The 12,673-nt window shown below is 39.6% G+C and overlaps 1 protein-coding gene across 1 annotated transcript; it reads left to right on the forward strand.

Annotated features, from left to right (window-relative positions):
• The first annotated feature begins 736 nt into the window (after positions 1 to 736).
• bmp5 (bone morphogenetic protein 5) lies at positions 737 to 7,638 on the forward strand. The gene is made up of 7 exons (XM_049736201.2): positions 737 to 1,606; positions 3,388 to 3,580; positions 5,533 to 5,681; positions 5,910 to 6,107; positions 6,313 to 6,389; positions 6,463 to 6,573; positions 6,724 to 7,638. Exons 1-7 carry the CDS (start codon positions 1,126 to 1,128, stop codon positions 6,871 to 6,873), a joined length of 1,359 nt encoding a protein of 452 aa, XP_049592158.1. The 5' UTR covers positions 737 to 1,125; the 3' UTR covers positions 6,874 to 7,638.
• Positions 7,639 to 12,673: the final 5,035 nt, after the last annotated feature.

Here is a 12,673-nt window from a genome sequence, read left to right on the forward strand (position 1 = left end):
CACTAGGTGGTGCTGTTGGTCATTGTCAGCAGATCTAATCAAATTTCTTTCATCTTTGAGAACCTCAAGTTTTTATTCATTTAAATCACCATTTATTTCATCGGCAGCGCTATTGAAGATTATTTATAATTGAAGCTTTCTTCAGGATTTCTCTTGTTTTTTGCTTTATATTTTATGTGCAGATTTAGTTAGAGATGCAACTGGATATCATTTAGTCTTGTGACACCCATAGCCGTGTGTAATTCTTTGTTCTGCCATTGTTATTTCACATTATTGGTGTTCAGATCAGAAGACCGCGCTTGTAGTAATATTTGTTGAAGTATAAGAAATCTGGATTCACATCTTCTCAGTGGACCATGTTGTCATGGCATTCATTCTGCGACCGGGTGCATTGTGTGTGAGTGCTGAAGCCATAGTGACTTCAATAAGTTGAGGTGATTAAAAGGCTCCGCCACTATTCTTTCACTCGTTAGGACAGGTTCTCGGATTTCAAGTGTCTCCGTTTACACGTTCACCGTGGGAGTGGGGTTGTGACATTTTTATTGCGGCCTCTAGGTGGATGCACAAACAAAAAGTGGAGTGTGGGATGTTCTCAGAGGGTAACATGCACCCCACCCCACCCCACCCCACCCCACCTCTCTCTCTCTCTCTCTCTCTCTCTCTCTCTCTCTCTCTCTCTCTCTCTCTCTCTCTCTCTCTCTCTCTCTCTCTCTCTCTCTCTCTCATACTCACTGTTGGGAGAAAAGTGAGTGCAGGGGCAAAAGTTGACTCTTCCACTACAATTTAATCCCCGGAACACTCCTGTCGACCTTTTTGGGCGTAGCTATATGGGTTTTTTTTTCCACCAAAGAGGCGTTGGGTGAGGGACGATGTCACAAGTCCATAAATAGGGAGGCTTTGGATGGACCGTGAATGAATACAAGGTTGAGCAGGAGAAGGAAAAGGCGAAGGAGTGCTACTTTGGATGCAAGCTGATACCTCATTTGTCTCCTCTCAGTTCTCCCCAGTTACCAGCCTGGACGCCGAGCTTCTGCCTCCATGCGTCCTTGATTCCACTCTGGATATCTGCTCAAGGTCTTCCACACATTGCAATGTAGTTGAACTTGTGAGCCTAAAGTGAGCAACATGTCCCCTTGGAGCCGTGCAGTGCTTGGACTTACTTGGAGCTGCTTGACTTTTCTGTCCTGTGCTCATTGCGCCTTCAGTGACAACCATGTGCACTCAAGTTTTATCTACAGGAAGTTGCGCAATCACGAACGACGGGAGATCCAGAGGGAGATCCTTTCCATCCTGGGCTTACCTCACCGCCCGAGACCCTTCTCTCCAGGGAAACAGGCATCCTCTGCTCCGCTCTTCATGCTGGACCTTTATAACGCCATGGCAGTGGAGGAAGAGGGGGTGCCGCAAGGTGCAGGGAAGAGCCACATTGCCAAGGCCCAAGGACACTCAAGGAAGGGTCACTACAGTCCCCAGCATGTGGGCTACTCCCGCGTGGCCCAGTCCTACCGAGCGGCCCCTCTGCTGGGTCAGAGCCCGGCTCTCACCACGGCGCATGACAACCACTTTCTCAATGACGCAGATATGGTGATGAGTTTTGTCAATATAGGTAAGTTGTTCTCGTAGGAATCAATTTTTATGTATTCTTCTCTGGCTTTTTTTAAAATATGATGTCTAGAATGTGCGAATGTGATTATGCACTCCGAGTCATTTGACTTTCGCGTTCAAATGCTGCATTTGTGCTGCTTTGGTGTAAAAGACTGGTGATCTTTATAATTGCTGTGTTTGTTCAGTAGCTATGACCTTTGAGCCTGCAGTTCACTGCGACTTATCAGATGACTGTCTGACCTTGAGAAAATTGGTCTTAATTATTTCCTGCCATTTAAAGGAGGAGATGGGGCAGATATTGACAGATACCTTGCTTCATCTTGTGCCCAATTGCCAGTTACTAAATTAATGATACTGTTCAGCAAGGTTCTGGTGCTGACACGCTCAATATGTTTTCTTTCTTTTTTTTTTTTTTTCTTTCCAGTAGTCGTGAATTTGTGTTGCATTGCATGGTAGTAACTCACCTTGGCCCGAGCCCATCTGCTTCCACTTAACGCTCCGCCGGGGCATGTACATTGTCAGCCTTAAAAGCTCTGCTCTCGTTCTGGTAACTGTCAGTGAAGTGTTGAATGGGCCTCTGTCTTTATTACAGTACACTCAAAGAGAGCTACTGACCTCGGCTTTCTTATAAACTGCTTTACACAAAGTGACAAGGCTTATCCCAAATTGCAGCTTTTCTGAAACTTTTCTTTTTTTCTTCAATTGCATTGATCACGACTGAACTCAGACCACCTTCATCAGAAGACACTATCACTGAACTTTTCTCCACTTGAAAGGGGAATGTTTATTACTTGGCGACTCTTCTGCTTCAAATTACTGCCTGTGGCTCCTTTAATGGAACACACTCAGCAGGGGAAGAGTCAGACCTGACCTCTGACCTGTTTGTGCTAAGTAGCCACAGGCGTCTCCTCATGATAAAATATCAGGAAAGTGCACTGCATGATATCACTGCAGATGCCAGCCAATCCACTGTTCCAGCAAGGTTGTGGGATGCCACGTCCCACATCCCAGTCCACAACCTTTCGTGCACATCACATTTGTGTATGTGTGCATGTGTGCATGTGTGTGTGTGTTTCAACAGAGAAGACTACACTATTGGATTATTGGATTTTAAATCATATTAAATGCTTCTCATAAATATATTGGTGCTTAGTTATAATTACATGTTACATATAGAATATGATGGATGTTGGATGATGATGTACAATACCACACAAAAGGCGGCTGGAATGTTTATCACTGACTGAAATAGACGTCTCACTATGACATGGTTTATTACGGTTTCAATTTGTTCAGATGTCCGCATCTGTCAATTAAGCAACGTCTATCATCAGAGACCACTATTTACAACATTACGGTATTATGGTATTACAAAAGGTCAACTCAGGGTCAGCAATGAGGTGAAGCAGAGCCTCACATGACATTGAGGAATCCCGTTTGCTCTCTTCTCTGTCATGAGGCGCACAGCAAAGTGTCTTTAATTGAAATCAGCCTGTTTTTCTTAACTGACAGCCCATTCATCATGGCCACAGAATGCAGTTAGGCACACAGTGGAGGGCCTGTCTGGGAACCACTACCTGTATTCACTTGACTGATTTAATGAAGTGGAAAGTGCTTTTGTTGGGAGTCAAAATGTTTTCTTTGGCGCAAGAATGTAAAAGAAGATGTGAAAAATTACACACACAAAATTTCCGGTGCGTTCACGCAAAATGTTCAGGAGGTGCGAAGTCGTAGTTTGTGGTTATACAAATGAAATTCACACTGTACTGTTTTCTTTCCTAGTGGAGAAAGATAGAGATTTCTCTCACCAACGAAGGCACTACAAGGAGTTCCGTTTTGATCTGACTCAGATCCCGGATGGCGAGGCGGTCACTGCTGCAGAGTTTCGCATCTATAAGGACCGCAGCCAAGGCCGCTTTGACAATCTCACGCTGAAGGTTACTATTCATCAAGTCATTAAGGAGTTTCCAAACAAGTAAGTGCCAACCATAAAGACGCATTTGAAAGAATGGAACCTTAATTTTAACATTAACATGTCTTATGTCAGAATCAAATTGAAATAAGTTAAAATGATCATTCTTGCATTATTTTGCCTTTTTATTCCAACGCTGTACACTTTGAAAGGGTTTCTTCAGTTCTTAAACAAGCGACAGTAGCAGCTATTGTCTTACAACCTTGGATCACTATCTCTGTTCTCCTTCATTCACACCGCGTCAGCCTCACAAATATAGTTCTCAGATAAAGAGAAGCCCATTAGCAAGTTGGCCACTTATGAAGCTTGGAGGGTCCATCACTTATCACTCGTCTTATGTTTCTTGCTTGGTTGGCCGAGTCCCAGACAAAACCACAAGGGCCCATGTTAGAGGCTTCAGAGGCTTCCATAGTGCTCTCCATGGTCACTGTTATACCCACTATACCTACCTATTCCCACTATATAACGGAAGTTTAAATGGTGACATAGCTGAATGCACATGGGGCTGCTCAAGAGTGGGCTTTTTTGAAAGAAAAAATATGCGGGTGATCGAAAGGGAGATATGACCCTCGAGGGCTTTGAATAGGCCAGAGTCAATAAACTCCACTGTCTTAAAGGGGAAAGGTTTATGTTGGTGTATTTGTTTTCACAGGGTGTAGGCTATTGCAGGTTAGTGTTACTGAAACCCAAATCATATAAACCACACTGGAAGTCGATCATACAAACTAAAAAACTAAAAAAACTAAACGGCAGTGTTTGGTTATATTAAGTAACAATGATTTATATTAAAATCCATGAGGCAATTGAGTTTTATTTTAATAAATTTGCTTTTTTTTACTTTTTTACTGTTCAGTTCTGAAGAAATTAATGTTTTGACTGCACATATACGCAATGATCATATCATGTCTCCAGCAACTGGCATATGGAAACGAATAAGAAAACTGGCAATGCAATGTGGTCATGTGTGTTCTTTAACTTAGAACCTTTCAGCATCTTTTTATCATCTACACCAGGTGTACAACATACAATTTAAATTAGCACATGATTCAAGTTCACTACTGTACATTTATGTCGAATTCCTCATGAGGTTGACATTTATTACACCTGTAATAAACACGTGACTAACTCTTGAACTTTGGGGGCCATGTGGAAATACCGTGCCTCTTTTTGAATGTCATAATGTGACCACAAAAGCAGAGCAGGAACTATCTGAGCTGTTCTGGCGCTTGAAAGCACCCGATACAAATTAACAAGCTGTTTTTTGACCTTTTGTGTGATTGATGCCTCATGTCAGGCCCATGTTTAAAAAATTTAGTACATGGGAATATAATCAGAAACCTTCATATGTATTGCCCAACAAATAGCATAAAAACTGGAACACATTTTGCCACACAATTCTGCAATCAATCAGGATGAAACAAAAAACAAAACAAAAAAATGCAGCTTTACGTATCATTGTTAGTTACTTTCAATGAAGATAATTTGGTTTTAAGAGGATGACAGCATGATGTGATAGAGAAGCTATCAACTTTGGCTTCTTTTGCAGAGTAAAATCTTGGGCATCCATTAGAGTTACTGTAAGTCTCTGTTACTTCATTTATCTGTTGCTCTGTAACTTATGCAGACCTCCGTAAGAGAATCCCTTCAAAGAGCCATATGGTTTCTTTTTGTCTACTATGTGTGCCCATTGAGGCTTTGCAATGCTGAGGTGCACAGAAAGTTTGTATTTGCTTTGGAGCCGAGGCAAGGCCAAGAGTTTAGTAATTTGTTTTTAATGCAGTAAATAAGTGCCCGCATTCATTTTAGCTGCCGCTGAGAGGCACAACGCGTGAAACTCGATAAGAAACCTCAAAGAGCCCTTTCAAACTGACATATTGTCAGTAAAAGGGTTAGAAGTCAATTCAGAGTGTGTGTAATGATGTTCTGGTGGTGAATAGATGTGTTTTCATATGCAGAGATGCAGAGACCTTCTTGCTGGACTCCAAAAGGGTTCAAGCATCTGATGGTGGTTGGCTGGTGTTTGACATAACGGCCACCAGTAACCACTGGGTGATGAACCCACAGCAGAATCTGGGCCTCCAACTGTGTGTGGAGACTTTAGATGGTATGCCAAGATCTTTTTTTTTTCCTAGATAAAACATACATACGTTGCATGAATTGTTAAAAAAAAATCAGACTGTAGTTATTTGATTACAGAGTCTTTTCATGAACTGTTTAGAGTTTACTTAACATGTAACATATGTCCTGCCTCATTATGTTAACAAGCTGATGGAGTGGCCTTGTCCTTCCCTTACATGTACTCTACATATTTTGCAATTGTTATGTTTTAAAGGTCGCAGTATCAACATGAAGTCTGCAGGGATTGTGGGGCGCAATGGGCCTCAGTCGCAACAGCCATTCCTGGTTGCTTTCTTCAAGGCCAGTGGGGTGTTGCTTCGCTCCGTCAGAGCCACCGGTGGGAAAAAGAAGAACCACAACCGCAATAAATCAACTCATAATCAGGAATCATCAAAGGCACAGAAAACTGGAGGTACGTTTCATAATTGGCACTTGCGGATCTGCTCATGATGGCGCTTTTCCAATGGCAAAACAAACTATACCACCGGCTATTTCTGAAACCTAGTCAGCAGTATCTAACTGTTACAAGTTGACATGTTCGCTGATCAAGCATTCATCGTGCTTCCTGAAGTTATTCCTGAAAGAATACGTTTGAAATCAAATGGTTTACATTTCAGATTATAACACAAGTGAACTAAAGCAAGCCTGCAAGAAGCATGAGCTTTACGTCAGCTTTCGGGATTTGGGTTGGCAGGTAAGACAAAATCTTTTAACGTCCCTCAGTTATATTGTCACAAGTAATCAAATTAAAGGACATTCCACTGTAGGACTGGATCATAGCGCCTGAAGGCTATGCCGCTTTTTACTGTGACGGCGAATGCTCATTCCCACTCAACGCGCACATGAACGCAACCAACCATGCGATTGTCCAAACTCTGGTAAGTTCCCACTCCAGTTTATTCCACATGTACATAGGAAGCACAGTCAGCATAAACGTCACTGCCATGTTCTCAGCAGCCGTAATTCATTTACAAAGTCACAACATTCACACCTCTTCTAAAGCCAACTTTATTTGCTGTCTTTTATAGGTCCATTTAATGTTTCCTGACAATGTGCCAAAGCCATGCTGTGCCCCGACCAAACTCAATGCTATTTCCGTGCTTTATTTTGATGACAGCTCAAACGTCATTCTCAAAAAGTATAGAAATATGGTGGTAAGGTCTTGTGGTTGCCATTAGAGCCTACGGTTAATTTAATTTATGCTATCTGGAATACGAATAGGCTGGAAAACACATCATCTCTGGGTCTGATGTGATGTACAGTGTTATGTATAGAGTTTTATTACCTAATTTATTCTCTGTTCAAAAATAGCACTGAATATTGTGATATTTATATGATTAGTTATAATGATGTTGATTTCATTCCTATCCCAAATAATGATGTCCGTCGGCATATACACGTTTTAAAATCTGTTACTTCTCAGAGAGAACTTCACTGGAGACATCAAAATAGACTTTTTTTTTTCTTTTAGAGACAATTCACTTTGCAAAAAAAAAAAAAAAAAATGCTGGACTCCGTAAATAACTTCTATTTATTTTGTTTCAAATTGTGAACTGTGGATGTTGACGAAAAGTAGCCCAAAAAACACGGGTAAAATTTCGATCACAAACGGCTGCGGGAAATGTTGGGGAACAAAATGTGAGTTTTCTAATACAAAGTGCAGAGGGTTTTTTTTTTTTTCCTCAGAAACTATCATCATCTTTCAACTCCAATGATATTGTTCACCTTCTTCATTCCAGCTCTTTTTTTATTTTTTTTGAGCCCATGTGGAATTGTGATATTCATTTTTCATTCAACTTCACCAAACGTGTTATTCCTTCGTGACCTTTGCTACAAACCTCTTCTCTCTCTTGCGCTCCTCTTCTTTCAATGTGATGTTTGGACAATGTTTACCTAAATGTAGAGTGTTGTGTATTTTAAATAAATGTACCACTTGTAAATAATATTTTCTTATTATTGACTTACATGATTTATTCCGTATTCTCTCCTCTATGAGTAGCCTATTAATATTAAGTGTATAATTTCCTCTGCTCTGTATGAACATTTCTACAGGTTGGTAGAATCTGTCTTGCATGTCAGTGTTGTATTGAGAGGTTTAATGGAAGAGTTGTCATCATGTGGATGCAGCTAAATTCATGACTTTGTGTCTTGTGCTACTTTAAACAGCATCTTCATAATAATCCATTCATCAATTATCATGATATGTACAATGTCTTCCAGCATCAATAATTCAAGTTGTGTGTTTCGTTTACCTCCGTAGCCTTATACCACAAATGTGTGATCCTGATGAGGCTGCCAGTAGAGAAGAAATCGTATAATTTCTGAAGCAATCAATTTCACATTATGTCTGAAAGACACATCCATCACATAATTTGGAAGCAAAATTGAGTGCGTAAACTTTGCAGTGTTGTTGCACATCGGTCAGGATTAGCATATTTTCTAGAGAAGCACACTTCCACAGATCGGCTGTTCAGGGATTTTAAAGAGGTCATGGAAATGGGGCTAAGGTTAAGAATTAACATTTATTTGCACAACTGTGTTGACCTTCACGGAATACACGATGTGTACTGTTGCACCACATCTTGCCCGCTCACCCTCCCACTTTTATATATATGTTTTTTTCGGATATGCTGGAACATTGAGTGACTGTATTGCACGTAATTAAAAGCAGTGGCTGGCCTGCCCAGATGTTATGTGGACCATGTTGACATTCAGTGAATAGAAGAGGCCACCTGCTAACTTAACTTTTGGCTTGGGGGTGAATGTTGCATTCCTCCAGCATGTTGCCTTGGCATGATTATTTCCAGCACTTCACAATCACATCAACTGTTTAATATCACAGATTTGCTGCAATTTTGCCGCAAATCTTTAAGGTTTTTCCACAGTAGCAAGGCCGAGGGTTTATTTTTTTTGGTTGTTTTTTTTAGAACAATTAGCAAACCTCGGAGACCTATTCTCCTCTGAGAGTCCCTATGGTCAAATCAGCCAGGAGTGAGTCAGAGATTCATTAGTGCTTTCCATCACATTAATGACCATTTTGCCCAAAAGGTCGCAGTGTGCCCAAAAGGTTGCAGTGCAGTTTCTTAATTATGATCTCAGGTTTAGGATCTAGGTAAGAATAAGCACTTCAATTAATATAGTAACGTCCGGCGGCAGACCTAGTTAAAATAACACCTTGTGCAGCAGTGAATTGAACTGTATCCCAATACAGTATAAATGCATGTTGATTTACAATGTATTGAATTTTTTAACAAAAAGAAACACTTGTTATAATCAAAATCCATAACAGTCCTTGATACAAAAAAGCAAAGGCTTTTGAATCTTTCTTATGTGTGAAAATAAGACAAATGAAAATAAAATTAAATTTAAAATAAAAATAAAAATCTAAACATGTTTCTTATTTTCCTAGGAATTTCAACACGGGAACGATTAAATAAAATGTTTTAACTGAATTAACAGGGTGAACCACCGAATTGTAAGAACCTCATTTGTTTATCCTTGAAGACTAATGATCAATGATCAATACAAGCTCCTCAAGAGATTCTACAGCAATTGTTTCCATTCATTGTTTGTTTGCACAAACTGTTTTGTTTGTAAATTGAGTAAATAATTGTTATCCCCCATTTTGGAAACAAATATGCGTTGAGTCAAGAAGAATTGAAAAATAAAGCCAGCAGGCTAAAACTGAACAACATAGTTATTGTTGTTATTGGTACTTGCTTTGGTAAGTCCTGATTTCATTGATTCGAGCACTGTTAACCTTATTTTCTTACTGTAGCCATAGGTTTATTTTCAGAGTGTCACCTTGCGGTCCATCCAGAAGGCAAGTGAAACTGTATCTAATAAAAATGTTGTGCAGTTTACCCAGTCTTTCTCGACACATATGGTTCTCCTTATTTGTATTCGGTGGGTGGCCGATGACTTCCATGCAGCTCAATCAGTCCCTCCTGAACAGAAAGAGCAGGCGGGTCACATTTTTACATGTTGTTTGGTATGACAAGGAATGTGTCCTCTCAGAGGGTGATGATTAAACATGGTCAGTTTTTTTATTGCCACCAGCACATGCACAATACATTTGCGAGCCACCCAAAATATCCATTATGAGACTACGTGAACCGTCTTCTAAGGTTGAGTAATATGAATAATCACACAAAGACTGAGTACATGCAGCTATTTATTTTCCAAATTGTAACACATTGACATGATTTCCTGCAATTTGGCTATTGAACTTGGCAATACAATGATTTAAATACTAGTTCGTACTAGTTGTTACACCACAGCAAGAGCCAAGAGAGTGGAGAGCTTTTGCTTTTCGTGTCGAGTTGAGGTAATTTAACTCAGCCAGGCAGGAACTTCCTCTGCTATTTCTTCATTTATTTGCAGTTGATTGAAGAACAAACACAATATTTGAGAGTAACTACACCGAACTTATTGTGTAACCTGGCTGCCGTTGTGAATTCTGTTCTGAAATTCAAGTCATCTTACCATGAACTTTGACACATTATAAAAAAAGTCTGATCCAGTCATAAATCAGCTGTGAGATTCCAAATGAAATAAAGGCTGTAAGTACAACAATGACAAATTGGCCACGAAAGTTAAATATACATTATTAAATTGATCAACATATCGTAAAACCCACATAAAGGTTTGTGACTTTTCAATAGTAAAATCAGCGTGATGCTCCTCAGTGTAAAGATAATGTGTAAGACACATGCTGTCTCCAAGGTTAACTGTGGAAAGTTGGCTGACAGCGGCAGCCTTCCGGAAAGAATGCTATAAACACGGCTTTTCATTTTAGTTTAAAAAGCCTCTGCAGTTATTTGCTTATAATGGAAATTCAGTGGGATGGAGACGCTTTTCATAATATACGTATGCCAAAGGAATGTTTGCTGTCACAGCCACTTGAATGCATAATTCAAGATAAATTATACACCTTATATATGCTGTTGTATTACTGTCTTTTTTTTATCACTTCCATTTTGTTTTAAAAGGAATATGACATAAAGTCCACGACCGTTTACGCCACTTAATACACACACTTGACCCATTGTATAGGAATAACAAACTCAATGGATGGAATATAATAAAATGATACATTTTTCAGCTTACTTCTACATCTCAATCAGGCATGAGTATTTTTTCTTATCAAGAGCCATTTCAGTTTGCATAAAGCTCTAAGAGGGCCAAAATAAATTCATGACAAAAATGAAGATATTTTTTGGTGTTGAAGTTTTTAGTGATTATTATATAAATAGCTCCTTTGAGGTTTTATTTGTTCATCGAAAGTCATGGGGCACAAAATTAAAGAGTCTTGTCTTTAGGTATCCCACTCCTGTTTCAAACTATCATGTCATTCTGAAACCTGCCCACTGAAAAGCACTTGTTGAACATCTGGCTTCATTTTAAGTTGCCTATTCGATTCGAGAGCATAAGCAGTTACCTTCAAGACATTTTTAAACAGTAACATATTCTTATAATTTTTATCTTGATACACAACCACGGGAGTGTCAAAATCTTTATTTTTACCAAACAAATGGTCTGTTTACAGGCAGGTTGAACCATGTGATCCTCCCACATTCACACACAGGCGACCCCCTGCAACAACGAACTTTTGTAGTGTCACCGTCCACATCCTATTGCAGATTAACTTTTGTAGAGCCACGTCCACAGTCACGACCACCCTCACCATCAATAAATATTCTTGGCCAAAATTGAAAGTTGCATTTGGCTTTTCCATTGGCTCCTGACATAAAGCTGTCATTGACTGTAATAATTTTTGTCAATGTTAAAAAAATAATAGTAATAATTAGAGTGTGTTGTACAAATACTACTGCAGCTCTACTAAGTTTCAGTTTATCTGCATATTTCTGGGCCAAAGTGTAGATAATTTTTCCAAAACATTGGTAATTGATGCATTTATTAAAGATAAATCCCCTGTTTCAACCTTTGCCACTTTAAAACCTGACTTCGTTTTTCAACACACATGCATCGTATTCATTCCGGAAAGCCCCGGAAGGCCACTCGTTTCAAGTGACTCGCTGCAGCTGGTATTTGTCAAGATATACTGGAGCTGCTGAGTTTTCTCAAAAAAGAAATGTTAAAAGGCCAGTTAAGGTTCACTGCCTGGTGCATCGGGAATTTTTGGAGATTCACGAATGGCTGGTCCATTTCAGAAAATCCAAATGATCTTGGGTGCCAGACCAAGCTCCTATTTTAATATGTATATGCAAGTCACACTTGAACATAAATCACAGGACCAGTCAAACAGTAAGTAAGAGCCACTTCCAGTCCAAAAATACCTTGGCATATCACTGTTGCGCATACTTGTCAACTTTTTTGCATGTAATGGGAACAGGAGAGGTACCGAATATATTGTGATACCCACAAAGATCATTTCAGCTGTGTTAAAGAAAACATTGAATTTTTTATGCCTCCCATGAGAATGGAAACAAGATAGCACACGCCGGAAAATGAATTCATTGAGGGCTGACTAAGACGATGATCGAAAGAGCAGCACAATGTACAGTGAGCAACATTAATAATTTGACACAGAAACACTGTGATATGTTAAAAAAAAAATCATATGGCTTTCTTGCTACCTTGCTATTTCCATTTCTTTTCACATTGGTTGTACATTATGGGGGGCCACATTCCACCATTTGTGCTTGTTTCTTTTTATGCTCCTTGAAACACTTTTAATCTATACATATTCTTCTATCCACACTTATAACACACTCATATAAGATGACAATGATCCACTGACAGTTGAGATTGAATCGGAGAATGAAGTTGTAACATTGACCAGGCTGTAACATTTTGATTACAATAAATTAAATAAAATCTTTTGTAGCAGGGGTTGCAACTGATAGACATCACGAGTCGCCTCCGTCTCCTGAGAGGGAGCGAGAAGTCTTTCCTTGAGTGCAGTGGGATGGTTGAATGCAAGGACTTCATTAAGCTTCTCTATTGTTAACATCT

This window comes from Syngnathus scovelli, chromosome 12 (assembly GCF_024217435.2).
Source record: "Syngnathus scovelli strain Florida chromosome 12, RoL_Ssco_1.2, whole genome shotgun sequence".
Lineage (NCBI taxonomy): Eukaryota > Metazoa > Chordata > Actinopteri > Syngnathiformes > Syngnathidae > Syngnathus > Syngnathus scovelli.

What these genes read in the sequence shown, in the direction of transcription:
- bmp5 (XM_049736201.2), top strand. Translation starts at nt 1,126, where the DNA reads ATGTCCCCTTGGAGCCGTGCAGTGCTTGGACTTACTTGGAGCTGCTTG. An exon ending in ATTAAGGAGTTTCCAAACAA is followed by an intron (nt 3,581 to 5,532) that starts GTAAGTGCCAAC and finishes TTTCATATGCAG; the next exon opens with AGATGCAGAGACCTTCTTGC. An exon ending in TTCGGGATTTGGGTTGGCAG is followed by an intron (nt 6,390 to 6,462) that starts GTAAGACAAAAT and finishes ATTCCACTGTAG; the next exon opens with GACTGGATCATAGCGCCTGA.